The sequence below is a fragment of the Helianthus annuus genome, chromosome 5 (genome assembly GCF_002127325.2).
Source record: "Helianthus annuus cultivar XRQ/B chromosome 5, HanXRQr2.0-SUNRISE, whole genome shotgun sequence".
NCBI classification, from domain to species: domain Eukaryota; kingdom Viridiplantae; phylum Streptophyta; class Magnoliopsida; order Asterales; family Asteraceae; genus Helianthus; species Helianthus annuus.
The window spans coordinates 79,525,215-79,538,872 of record NC_035437.2 but is presented as its reverse complement, the minus strand read 5'-3'; the positions used below and the strand labels follow the sequence as shown (position 1 = coordinate 79,538,872).

Sequence of the window (13,658 nt, the reverse complement as noted above, 5' to 3'; positions counted from 1 at the left end):
GGATACGTACGTAAAACCTACGTGTACGCATTACTTACTTCTATCCTCGGTTATGAAGGATACGTGCGTAAAACCTACGCACACCTCATACGCGCTACTGTTCTCGGACGAAGAACAGGGATAATACGAATAGTCTAGTGGTCACATAACATGGGAAGCCCCCACCTGTATAACTTACTATTGGCCCAGTAGAGCCACCCGTTACTTACTGTTACGCATTTACTTACTGTGAACTCGCTCAACTAGTTTGTTGATCATTCTGTTACATGCCTTGCAGATCGTTAGGTACTTGGAGCTTGCACTGGAGAAGCGGGTCGTTGTGTGCAAGGATCGTGGTTTCTACGTTGAACTATTATGACATTTAAAACTATTAACTATTGTTGGATTATTTACTATGCTTCCGCTACACTTTGAAACTATGATTATGTTTTGAACACCTATCGTATTGGATGGATGGTTTACATTTATTTTACTTAATATTAATTACATGTTCAATATGATTGGTGGCTTGATCCTGGTCAGTCACGCTCCCAAGCGGTGATACTCCGCGGGTGGATTTTGGGGGTGTGACAAAGTTACTAAAAGAGAAATCCTGAGAATTATGCCTTTCCAAGAGGGTGCGCTTCCAGTTCGTTACTTGGGAGTTCCTCTAATTTCTTCTAAGCTCTCGTATAAGGATTGTAAGGTGCTGGTTGAGAAAATGGAAAAGAAGATTGATAACTGGACGACCAAATCTCTCTCTTTTGCAGGTAGGTTACAGCTGGTTAATTCGGTCCTTCCGGCGATGCATATTTATTAGGCTACGGTATTCTTTTTTTTGGGGAAAGGGCTACGGTATTCTTATTACCAGCTAGAATAGTTACAGATCTGGAAAAACGTATGCGTGATTTTCTATGGTCTGGCAACTACCATAAGACCGTGAAGCCTAAAGTTGCATGGAAGGTTGTTTGTCTTCCGAAGGATGAGGGTGGATTGGGCATTCGTAGCTTATCGGCTGTTAATAAAGCCCTTTTATCTTCTCATGTTCGGAGCATTTTATCCAATCGGAATTCTTTATGGGTTCGTTGGATACATACTTATAAGCTTAAGGGTCGTAGTTTCTGGGAAATCCCTAGTAGAGGCCGAATGACATGGGGATGGAGGAAACTTCTTGCGAGTAGGAGCCTTATTCGTCCTTTGATGTGGAAATCTATTGGGAATGGTGCTGATACAAATGCTTGGAGTGATACTTGGTGCAACATCGGTCCTCTTCGTGCGTTTATCACTCCTAGGCGTATTGCGAATGCAGGATTCAGTTTGCAGTCGTCGTTAGCTGAGCTGGTGTCTCATGATGGTCAGTGGAACTGGCCGACTGCTTGGTATAACCTGTTTCCAGTCTTAATTAATATAGTGGTGCCTACTTTATGTAGTAATTCCCGTGATTAGTTGGTTTTGAAAGATTTGGAAGGTAATAATCGACCATTTTCTTCTTGGGAGGTTTGGAATAATATTCGGCATCATGCAAGTAAAGTGCAATGGGGGAATATGGTTTGGTACAAACAGTGCATTCCTAGGCATGCGTTTCATATATGGCTTGTTATTCAGAATAAATTGAAGACACAGGATCGGCTCTCTGTTTGGGAAGCGGGAAGTGAAACAAATTTGAATCTTATGTGTTGCCCTTTATGCTGCTACAACAGGGATTCGAGGGACCATCTATTCTTTGAATGCTCTTTTGCTTTGCAGGTTTGGAACAAAGTTAGGAGCTTCACTAATATGGAAGATATCAATGGTGGTTGGAGTGATATCATGGCTTGGATGAATCATAATTCGTCCCTTCAGAAACCTGATAATGTGATTAGTAGGTTGGTAGTTGCGGCTGCAACCTACTTTATTTGGCAAGAACGCAACAGCAGGCTGTTTTCAAGGAACCATCGGACGGCTATGGTGGTGTCTCACGAAATTATTACTACGGTCCGATTGCGGCTTCTGTCTCTTAAGTTCAAACGGCGATTTGAAAATGGGAGCTTGGTGGATAAATGGAAGATTCCTGATAACAACTTGGAGCTTAATCCCGGCTAGTGTAGTTGTCATTTTTTTGTAGTCATTTTGTTTAGTTTGGCTGTGTTGTTTTGGATTCTAGTTGTGGCATGTGTGCCTGGTCGTGTGTTTTGGGTTGTTTGTTTCTAGTGTTGGTATGCCAACGCTAGTTTGGGTGTGGTACTTCAGCCACACTGTTGTTCTTATTGTTGATTTATAAAATTCACCGGGGTAACCCTTTACCCAAAAAAAAAAAAAAAAAACGGGTCGTAATGGGTCGTAAGCACTTAAGTTAGGTTTTTTTTTTTTTGGGTAAAGGGTTACCCCGGTGAATCTATTAAAATGCAACCGCAAATAAGTACAAGTAGTGAGGATGTGTTCCACACTAATTCATATACAGGACATGCCCTATATATGTAGAACAAATAAAAAACCAAAAACCTATGATACCCCATTACCTAGTCTACTATACATCATGACACGACATCTAGTAGACAAAATAATGCAAAACACATATCATATGAGTTCCAATACTCATTTGGCTTTGTTAAACCATATCATATGAGTTCCAATACTCATTTGGTTTACGAAACCTCATCCTATCCGATCTTCCGATTTAGGTCCGATTTATTTACGTAGTTACTTATATTAGGTGCCGATTGATTTCCGTGATCCCTCTAGCATTGCTTGGTAGTTATTCAAGACTTCTAAGCATTCTCATGTGAGTACATAGTCCCCTCTTTTACTGTTTTTCAAACGTTTTGGGGTGAAACACATGTGCCTACTTGTTACTTTCATGCTTTCCATATTTTCATATCATATACTTGCTATGTTCATTAGTACACTATTAGTACATGATTTCATTATGTTTTGCTATGTATGTTCACTTAACATGCTAGCCCATTGTTTTACATTTTGAACTGTTCGAACCATTTGTAACCATTTGATGCATGTGAACCATTGGTGATACTTTGTTATATGTGAACCATTTGTAACCATTTGATATATATGAACCATTTGTAACCATTTGATATATGTGAACCATTTGTATCCATTTGATATATGTGAACCATTTGTAACCATTTGATATATGTGAACCATTTGTAACCATTTGATATGTGTGAAACATTTGTAACTGTTGGAACCGTTGGGTTAGGGAAGTGATTAGGTAACGGAGCGGGTGTAATGTGTTAAAAGCATGGTGGATACGCCGATGGCACTTCCTATATATAAGTGCTTTTAACACATTATATATCGTTGCGTTATCTAGATCACTTGGGTAAACGATTTTGAAACGATGTCACACAAATGATGTTTTCTGAATAATATAAACCATACGAGTTTTATTAACAAGTTTCTACGATATGTTTTACAATTTGATTTAATAAAACAAATGTTTTGCCGTTAAGAATCATGGCTACGAGATTTTATATATCATATCCAACTTGATTTGAGTTGGTTAATTATGTCGCAATACTATACTTTTCAAAATAATGTTTTTTTTTAAATAAGTATTGCAACATGTAAAATGAGCCAAGAATCTGACACTCACATAAAACCTATGTACTCGCCGACATTTTTATGCTGACGTATTTTCACATGTGTTTCAGGTACCATAGTTGATGATGTTTGATGATGATATTTGTGTACGCTCACTTAGGAAAGGACGAGGCCTTAGTGACTTAATAACAATGGAAGTCTATTTGTTCATGTTTTGTTTCTAATTCCAATGTAACGTAATACATTTAATTCAATAAAACGAAACTGTTTAATCCATGGTTGTGAAACAATGATTCTGTTACAACACTCCCCGACGTTTCCGCCACGTTTTGTTGTTTTACGTGGTCGGGGTGTGACAATATTCATATGTATATATATATATATAGGGGAGGGTTATCTTGAGAACGCTAAATATTGTGAGAACCGTGAAAACGAATGAAAAAACTAATCAAAACCAATTTTTTTAATACAAATCTCATTGTAATTAAAATACAACATCAAAAAAACAATTTACAACATTAAATAATTCATTTCTCCTTTCAAAATCACTCTTTTTAGATTTTTTACACATGTGTAAATATAACAAATTTACACATGTGTAAATGGCAAACTTACACATGTGTAAATTTTCTTTATTTACGAATTCACGTAAATTTAAACGTGTAAATTAAATTTCTAACATTGTATTCGAATAATAATGATAAGTGTAGAAAAAATTTTTGAATTTGAATTGTTTTTGACCAAGTTGTCGCGATTTTTTCATTTGTTCTCACGGTTCTCACAATATTTAGCGTTCTCATTTAAACTTCCCCCTATATATATATATATATATATATATATATATATATATATATATATATATATATATATATATATATATATACATATATATATAGGGAGCCGCTAGAATGAGAACCACCCCGAGTTGTAAGAACCGCGAGAACTACACCCCACGTAGCGCCGTTCGCCATGATTTTTTTTTACAAGTAGATGTGTATATTATAAACACAGCCGTAAAAAATCATGGCGAACGGCGCTCCGTGGGGTGTAGTTTTTTACACCACAAGTTTGGTGAAAAAAAAAGAAAAAAGAAAAAAAATTAAAAAACACCAAACTTGTGGTGTAAAAAACTACACCCCACGGAGCGCCGTTCGCCATGATTTTTTACGGCTGTGTTTATAATACACACATCTACTTGTAAAAAAAAATCATGGCGAACGGCGCTCCGTGGGGTGTAGTTCTCGCGGTTCTTACAACTCGGGGTGGTTCTCATTCTAGCAGCCCCCTATATATATATATATATATATATATATATATATATATATATATATATATATATATATATATATATATATATATATATATATATATATATATATATATATATATATATATATATATATATATATATATATATATATATATATATAATTCCAAAACATAACTTAGAAAATATCCGCTTCTTAAAGAATATTTACTCGTTCGATCTGTAATTTCTTACAATTTTAACCCTTTCATTCTTGTCATTCATTCTTACTTATTTGATTCGTACTTATTTACGAATTTCAACCTTCTTCATTCTATCATTCATTCATTTCTATGTTTCGAATCCGTCTCGCGGTTTCTAACATATCATTCGTATCTTTCATTCCTCTCATGTTTCGAATCCGTCTCGCGGATTCTAACATATCATTCATATCTTTCATTCCTTTCATGTTTCGAATCCGTCTCACGCATTCTAACATACCATTCATACATTCCATAACTTTTATGTTTGAATCCGTCTCGCGGGTTCAAACATATCATTCGTAAATTCCACTACTTCTATGTTTGAATCCGTCTCGCGGTTCAAACATATCATATGACACCTGTGCCTCCACGGCCATCAAACAAATACAAAATCAATGAAATATTGAATTTCATACTCGGGATTTGTATAAATATGTGAGTCATTTGCACATATCAAATTTCGTTCGATTTCAAACTCTATACCGCTTTCTGGAAAGTTATACGCGCAGTGATGCGTAAACGTAATCAGTTTAACACAACAAACACTCTGGAACATCAACATATGCTTAACGTACCTTAAATAGCCTTTATATAACTTAGAAATAAGTTTTGAAGGCTTTGGTATGGCAAAAATCAAGTTTATTCGCTTACAGAGACTAATTTCGACAAACTGCGAAAGTATGCCGATTCGTACTGTAACGGACATTCCGGAACATGACCATAAGTTAAACATACCCTAAATATCCTTCACATAGCTTAGAAATAGGCTTTGAGGGTTCGGTGTGCTAAAACAAACTTTTTGGTTATTCAGGGACTAAAAGCGTCAAAAAGTTCATAAGTTTGCATTTTCGCGCATAACTTACGTTCTGAATACATCCGGACATCCAAAAATTTATGTAAGCATTAAAATTTATGTTCCAGAATTTTTAGCATGTGCACATGGTATTTTATGAAACTAGGGGCCATTTTTAGGTGCCCATGGTTTTGCAAAAGAATGGGTGCACTTGTACGGTTGAGATCGAAGCTCGTTTTACGATGAACGATCTTAACGGTTGTGCAAAAACTATATAAACCCCACCCCGTTGCTTCAAAACCCACATTTGATTCTGAAATTCCTCTAAGTTGAGGTGATTATCACTTCATACCTGAGGATATTTGGAATCAAACTTCCGTTCTTGGACCCGTTGTAAGTCCTCTTTCGTTCTTTTACGCGTTTTAGCATGAAAGTCAAACTTTGTTTGACTTTCTACATTGACCAGTTTATGGTCAACACGAAGTTCGTTTGAACTTCATTACGTGAGCATAATCACGATGGTTATAGTCCCTAGTGACTATACATACTGATTACCACGTTTTCTAGGCTTAGTGACGAGTCGTATTTCGGCCAAAATGCGTATTCTTGCGTATTTTGTAACCAAACTACTTTTGAGTATCAAGACCCTTTGTCTTGATATCAAACTTGTTTTCAAACCTCGTTAAACATATTTTAACATGTTTAACTCGTCACTTTTAGATTTGTGCTTATATAGGGTCGTAAGGTAAGCGATCTAAACAATCGCTTATACTTTCGAACCCGACCCCTTTGGTCAATCATTAGGATCCGACGAAACACATTAGGTGACCATAGTTGCATAGGGAATAACCTTCCGAGGTTATACCTTATGGTCACTTCGTTTAAGTAGTTGTATGATAGGTAGTTTATATGCCTTAGGTAAATGACCAAAATGCCCTTTTTGCGCCAAAATTCATTTTAAGCATATATAACATAATTTTTGACATCTAAATTGATTAGGCAACAATATTAGACATGTTAAGGCATATTTTACTTGTCATAGGACAAGTTAGGCGGTCCAAACGCGTTTTACGCGAATGACGCGTTAAAGTAGCATAAGCTACCTAAACGGATCGTAATGGGTCGAACGCACTTAGGATAAGTTACGTTTTAGAATATATGACAACTGGCACAAACCGGTAATTTCCGTACACTTTAATTATTATTTAATGACTGCAATTATATGCTTAAATGTCTGCATTGACTGATTACATGCTAAACAAGTGAATTCATGCACGTTGTATACTACAAAATATTGCTTTATGCATTAACGAGATCGTTGCGTCAGAAATACTAGTAAACTCACCGACAAGACACACTGTGTCAACAGAACTGCAGAAAGCAGTTAGACAATAAAATTGGAGCCTAGGTGTAGGTCCAACAACAAGAATACATTAAAACCCAAGAGTACATACAAGGGTTAATATATATACTCTCCGGAAGCTAAAATAAGCACTAAAAAAGCACCCGAAACGCACTTTAAGTGCATAATTTTATATAATTCAGCAATAAATCAGCTCTTAGCACATAGATATTATGCAGAAATTACGTTTTATAATCCAGAATACTTCCCCAAGTGTAGGGAATTGAAAGGGTATGAAAAGATACTTAAAAGACACTAAAAGGTGTAATGTAGCACTATTAACGAACCGGTATATAACCGAACAACCGGATATTACCCGGAACACCAAAATAATGCTGGAAGCATTGTTTTTATTTTTCTGAGCAGGTTAGGGTCTCCGAACACCCTAACACACTATATATTTAATAACACTCTTAACACTAGATTTATTATACTTGAAAGCTAACTAGAAGCATGTAACTAAAGTTGAAAACCAACCATGCACCCCCCCCCCACTTACGGTTAGGAGACAAGGGTGACCCACCCTTTGATTTGTTGATTATTTTAATTGATCTTGTTGGTCCTTTAGAAGCACATTACACTCGGGTTAATACTTAAACATGGGTTATAAGATTGCACATAGAGTTTAAGTCTTCATTTCATTCATCACTCAACCCCAAGAACTCTCTCCTTCCTCCTTCTTTGGCTACGGCCTCAACTACACACACACACACACACACACACTCATTTTCGATCATCATTCAAGCAATCCAAGGTTATCTTGAGGTGTAAGAAGGTCACTAACGAAGCTCGGTGCAAGTGGATCTTGAAGGACCTTCTTCGTTTGCTATTAACCACCACTTTTCTCTTCTTGAACTTCCCTAGCCTTGTGCTAGTAGTAAGTGCTTTAAATCTTCATCTTGTTCCTATTTTTAGTGGTTAATAGATGATAGGATGATTAAATGATGAAAACTCTAATGAACATAACATAAAGTTTTGAACATAAGTGATTAATGGTGGATAAAGAGTAGATATGTGTGTAAATCACGTGAATCTTGTCTAGTTATAATTATTTGATGATGTTTGTTGGTAGAAGTAGGATGGATCATCATCTAGACATACTAAATTTGTTTAAGAACATGAACTAGTAAGATGTAAATGTTAGAGTTTTAAAGGATGATGAAACCATCCATACATGAACTTGAACTTGAATAAACATGAGTTTTCTTGTAAAATGAAGTTGTAAACTTGTAGATCTAAAGATCTACAAGTGGTTTTTCGGAAGAACCAAGTGGAAAATACTAGATTGTTAAAAATCCGAATCTTGTATAAACTAAAATCATTTTTTTTTAGAAAGTAAACAAGTGTATAAACACTTGTGTAGAAAGAAAATTCCACAAAGAAATATCTTGAAATTCATGACTTGAAGTTTTAAAAATACATATTTTAAAAATAAAGTTTTTAAGAAATTAAACTTATTTTTGAGGATAACAAGACCTATTAAATATGTTAGTAACTTACTACATATTTTTACAAACTTTCAAGTTCATAAGTTTGTGGTATATGCTTGTTTTGACAAGTTTGGTAAATAAAGATTGTGTTGTTGATATTGTTGATGAATTAAAAGAAAATAAACACATGTTTTGAAAACATGGGAAACCTCCATTTTTAGGGGAAATTCTGTCAAAATTCTTATAAATTTTGACACTTAGAAAAATATAAGTTTTTGAGAAACTTATTCCCTAAAAATGTATTTAAAAGTATTACCAAGGTTTCCCTAATTTTTGGTGATATGAAATGAGGATTTCTTCAAGAATAAAAATGGATAGTAAGTATGTATATATTTTTGAGAAAAATATATATATTATTTGATCACCAACTTTTGTGCTAAGTGTATATAGTACGTGTTATACGTGCTAGTCTATTAAGACTTAAAAATACACTAAATACTCATGAGAAGTATAAACACAAAAATACACATGCAACATACAAGATACATAATTCGGGTGCAAAGTGCAAAACACGAGATACTTATATTAATTTTTTTGAGAAAATAATATAAGTAAAATACTTAGTTAAAAATATTAACACGACAATACAAATACAAAAGAGAGTGATTGTACTTGTGCGACACAAGTCTAGTGACTAATGTTAAGAAAACGCGTATAGGTCACGACGTTAATTAAGCAAATTCGGTGGAGTTTACGACGCAAGGAACGCAAAGTTGTGAGTTCATGCTCCCCCGTTTCTTTAACTGTTTTCAGTTTTATAACTTCGGGGGTGAAATACATGTACAAATATTACTATGTTTATAAATGGTATGGTATGATAACAAGAAACACACTTGGTGAGGACGAGAACCAAGTATGATGTGATATGAGAAATGATACGAGAAATCGTGTCACGAATAGGGTACCATAAGCACCATTAATCAACTATATTTCTAGACAGCAGAACAAAAGGTTAGATCTAACGGGTGCCGGGCAGCCACACTCTCGGTGAGGGCGAGAATCGAGTAGTGCTTTTGTGTCTCAGTATATGCCAAATAGAGAAATGCCTAAGGTTTGGTGACTTCCTATGCCGTGTCACATGTTAATGACTTTGCAACCCATTAACAATCCTGATACTTACAGGAATACTTTATTTACATAAGATTCATACCATACTAAAACTTGATTTATACTTGAGTACGTGGGGTACTCAAGAAAACTTGAATTATACTTGAGTACGTGGGGTACTCAAGAAAACGAGAATTATACTTGAGTACGTGGGGTACTCAAGAAAAACTTGAATTATACATGAGTACGTGGTGTACACATGAATACTTGATTTATATATGAAAACTTGATTTATACATGACACAAACTATGTTTTCATACAAAGTATACAAACGTGAAATATAAAAACTGCATGAATTCACACCAACTTTATGTTGATGTCGTTTTTTCCAAAACTCACATGTATTTCAGGTAACTACGATGGATGTGCGCGTGGTCTTACTCATGCTCGTGGATGTCGCTATGTTTATCGTTAAATAAAGTTGTAACTTTTAAAACAATATGCTATCTCGTGTTGTGAACACTTGACTTATGTTTTCAGTAATGTAATGTTTGAAGTTACTTTTGAGCATGTAGTATGTTTACTCTTCGTATGCAATGAGAACCTTTCATGATAACACCTCGTGCTTCCGCCGCAGAAAGGGGTGTGACAGATTGGTATCAGAGTTGCGATTGTAGTGAACCAGGATTCCTTCTCGAGTCTAGTCTACAATCTCTAGGATCCTTTCACAAAAACAATTTTTCAAAGAGTTTTCATTGCATAAAACGTCTCGCGACATCCACTACCTGAAACTGTTTACATGAGTCTAGAAAAGACACTACGAGACTTAGGGTGCACCGAAGTAGCACTTGTCTTTAACTGAGAAATTACTTGCAACTATGTGTGATAATTAGCATATACTAGAAGTAGAATGTCACAAGTATACGTGACTTTACCTGAAAGCAATGGCTTATCTGAAGGAAGAAATACGCGGATGAAACGAACTATGCGGACTGTGCAAGGAATTACGTAATTATGGATGCATACATAATTATGGAATTCAGTGCACAGAAACCACAACTAGTCTTGTCACGTATAGATTCCCTCAGTGCAAGCCTACTAAATACTCTGCTAGAGTAATAATTGTTTGATGTCACTTATGTGGTATATACCTGTGTATATATATATATATATATATATTTATATATATATACTACTACTGTCTCGTATGACGACATCAAACAAATGTCTAACCCTATTGGGTTGTGTTCTTCAGAACATGGCGCCCAGAAGAGCTGTGAACGCTCGTGACCAACCTCCTCCTCCCCCACTGCCAAGAATTGCCGAAGAGCTGGAAGCTCTACTGGAAGAAAAGATCTCCGCTGCTATCGCCCATTACGAGGCAAACCGTACTCAAGACAGTGCAAGACCAAGCGATGCTAGACGTAACGGGCATGGAGATTCATCTGGAGGAAACGCAGTTCAAGGCTGCACTTTCAAGCAGTTCCTCGACTGCAAGCCGATGAACTATGACGGCATAGGAGGTGCAGTAGAATTTGTGCGCTGGACGGAGAAGACTGAAGCTACTATCCGCATGAGCAAGCGTACCGCGGATCAACAAGTTGCCTTTGCTACTGGATTGTTTGTCGATGAAGCTCTGACTTGGTGGAACTTGCAAGCCCAAACTTTGGGCGATGATGCCGCTTATGGCCTAACTTGGGATGAGCTGAAGGAAAGAATGAGAGAGAAGTATTGCTCTCATGCTGAACTCCAAAGACTGGAAACGGAGTTCTGGCACTTGACCATGGAAGGTGCGGATATTAATGGTTATACTCGAACGTTCCACGATCTGACTAGAGTGCTTCTCTACATGGTGACTCCCGAATTCAAGCGCGTTGAACGCCACATTTGGGGACTGGCTCCCGAGTTTCGCGGCATGGTAACTTCGGCCAAACCTCAAACAATCACTGAGGCGGTAACTCTGGCTGCCAACCTTATTGAAGATTGTGTTCGGAGGAAGAGGTTAACACTAACCTCAACTGGAAGGACCGAGACGCATGCTAAGTCGTTTGGTGACAAGAAGAGGAAGCATTCGAATCTGAATGAAACAACTCACAACAACAACAAGGGCTTCAACAACAAGAAGTGCGACCCTGAACCGCCTCAGGAAACGGAAACTCTTTCAACCATGAATGACGCTCATACCAAAAGGTACCTGGGCACTATGCCTTTCTGCAACCAATGCAAGCGTCATCACGGAGGAGTTTGTCGCATTCCAAAATGCGACAAGTGTGGAAACCTGGGTCACCGTACCGAGGACTGTTGGGGAAAAGGAAAGAACAGGAATGGAAACCGCAATGGTGCTGGCAACAAGAATGGTAACCGGAATGGCCATGGAGCTGGGCAAAACCAAGGATGCTTTGGTTGTGGAAGCATGGATCATTTCAAGAAAAATTGCCCAAGGGGAAACAACGTTCAAACTCTAACGTGGTCACCAGTACGTTCTCATTAACAATCACTTTGCATCCATATTATTTGACATTGTTGCCGATTAAAGCTTCATGTCTGTGGAATTTAAACGCATACTTGGAATAGAATCTAGTAGATTAGAAATTCCTTATTCCATAGAACTAGCCAATGGTAAACTTGTTGAATCGGGCGAAGTTGTTAGAGGCTGCACACTAGAACTTGGTGAACGAAGATTTAGCATCGACCTCTTACCTATTCAATTGGGTAGCTCCGGTGTAGTAGTCGGAATGGACTGGTTGTCCAAGAACAAAGCTGAGGTTATTTATCATGAGAAAATCATTCGCATCCCTTTGGCAAATGATGAAACTCTCATCGTACATGGAGAAAGACGAAACGCGCCTCTATGAATCATCAGTTGTATGAAGGCACAGAAGTGCTTAAGGAAAGGATGTGTTGCCTTCCTAGCACATGTTGTCGATAAGAAGGCTGTAGAGCCGAAGCTCGAGGACATTCTGGTGGTGAAGGAATTCCCTAATGTTTTTCCCGAAGATCTGCCAGGACTACCTCCGCAACGACAAGTCGAATTTCATATAGACTTGGTTCCAGGAGCCGCTCCTGTGGCCAAGGCTCCCTATCGACTTGCGCCATCCGAAATACAAGAATTATCTACACAACTCCAGGAGTTGTTGGATAAAGGATTCATAAGGCCAAGCTTCTCGCCCTAGGGAGCTCCAGTATTATTCGTGAAAAATAAGGATGGAACACTGCAGATGTGTATCGATTACAGAGAACTGAACAAGCTCACGATCAAGAATCGGTATCCACTACCGAGGATTGACGACTTATTTGATCAATTGCAAGGATCAAGCTACTATTCCAGGATCGACCTTCGATCTGGATACCATTAGCTAAGAATCCAAGAAGAAAGCATACCAAAGACCGCATTCCGAACGCGTTATGGACACTACGAGTTCCTTGTGATGCCATTTGGGCTGACGAATGCACCACCGGACTTTATGGATCTGATGAACCGTGTATGCAAACCATATCTCGATAAATTCGTGATTGTATTTATTGATGATATCCTGATTTACTCGCGAACGAAAGAAGAGCACGAGCAACATCTCAGAACCATCTTGGAACTACTGAAGAAAGAGAAACTTTATGCGAAGTTCTCAAAATCCAAATTCTGGATTTGCGAAGTACAATTTCTTGGTCACGTTGTGAATGAGAAGGGCATTCATGTAGACCCGTCCAAGATAGAAGCAATAAAGAATTGGGAAGCTCCCAAAACCCCAACTGAAGTTCGACAATTTTTGGGCTTAGCGGGCTATTATCGGCGATTCATCGAGAATTTCTCAAGGATAGCCAACCGCTAACGACCCTTACTCAGAAAGACAAGAAATACGAATGGGGTCACAAATTAGAAGAAGCCTACCAGTTACTTAA

General features: G+C 37.4%; 1 protein-coding gene across 1 annotated transcript; it reads left to right on the top strand.

Moving 5' to 3' along the window:
* The first annotated feature begins 601 nt into the window (after nt 1–601).
* Nucleotides 602–2,061, top strand: LOC110943257. The gene is made up of 3 exons (XM_022185007.1): nt 602–749; nt 851–1,358; nt 1,680–2,061. Exons 1-3 carry the CDS (start codon nt 602–604, stop codon nt 2,059–2,061), a joined length of 1,038 nt encoding a protein of 345 aa, XP_022040699.1.
* Nucleotides 2,062–13,658: the final 11,597 nt, after the last annotated feature.

Bases quoted from the DNA above. Each gene is read 5' to 3' on its own strand.
- LOC110943257 (XM_022185007.1), top strand. From the start codon at position 602: ATGCCTTTCCAAGAGGGTGCGCTTCCAGTTCGTTACTTGGGAGTTCCT. The intron at 750-850 runs GTAGGTTACAGC...TCTTATTACCAG, and splicing joins CAAATCTCTCTCTTTTGCAG to CTAGAATAGTTACAGATCTG. The intron at 1,359-1,679 runs GTATAACCTGTT...CTGCTACAACAG, and splicing joins TGGAACTGGCCGACTGCTTG to GGATTCGAGGGACCATCTAT.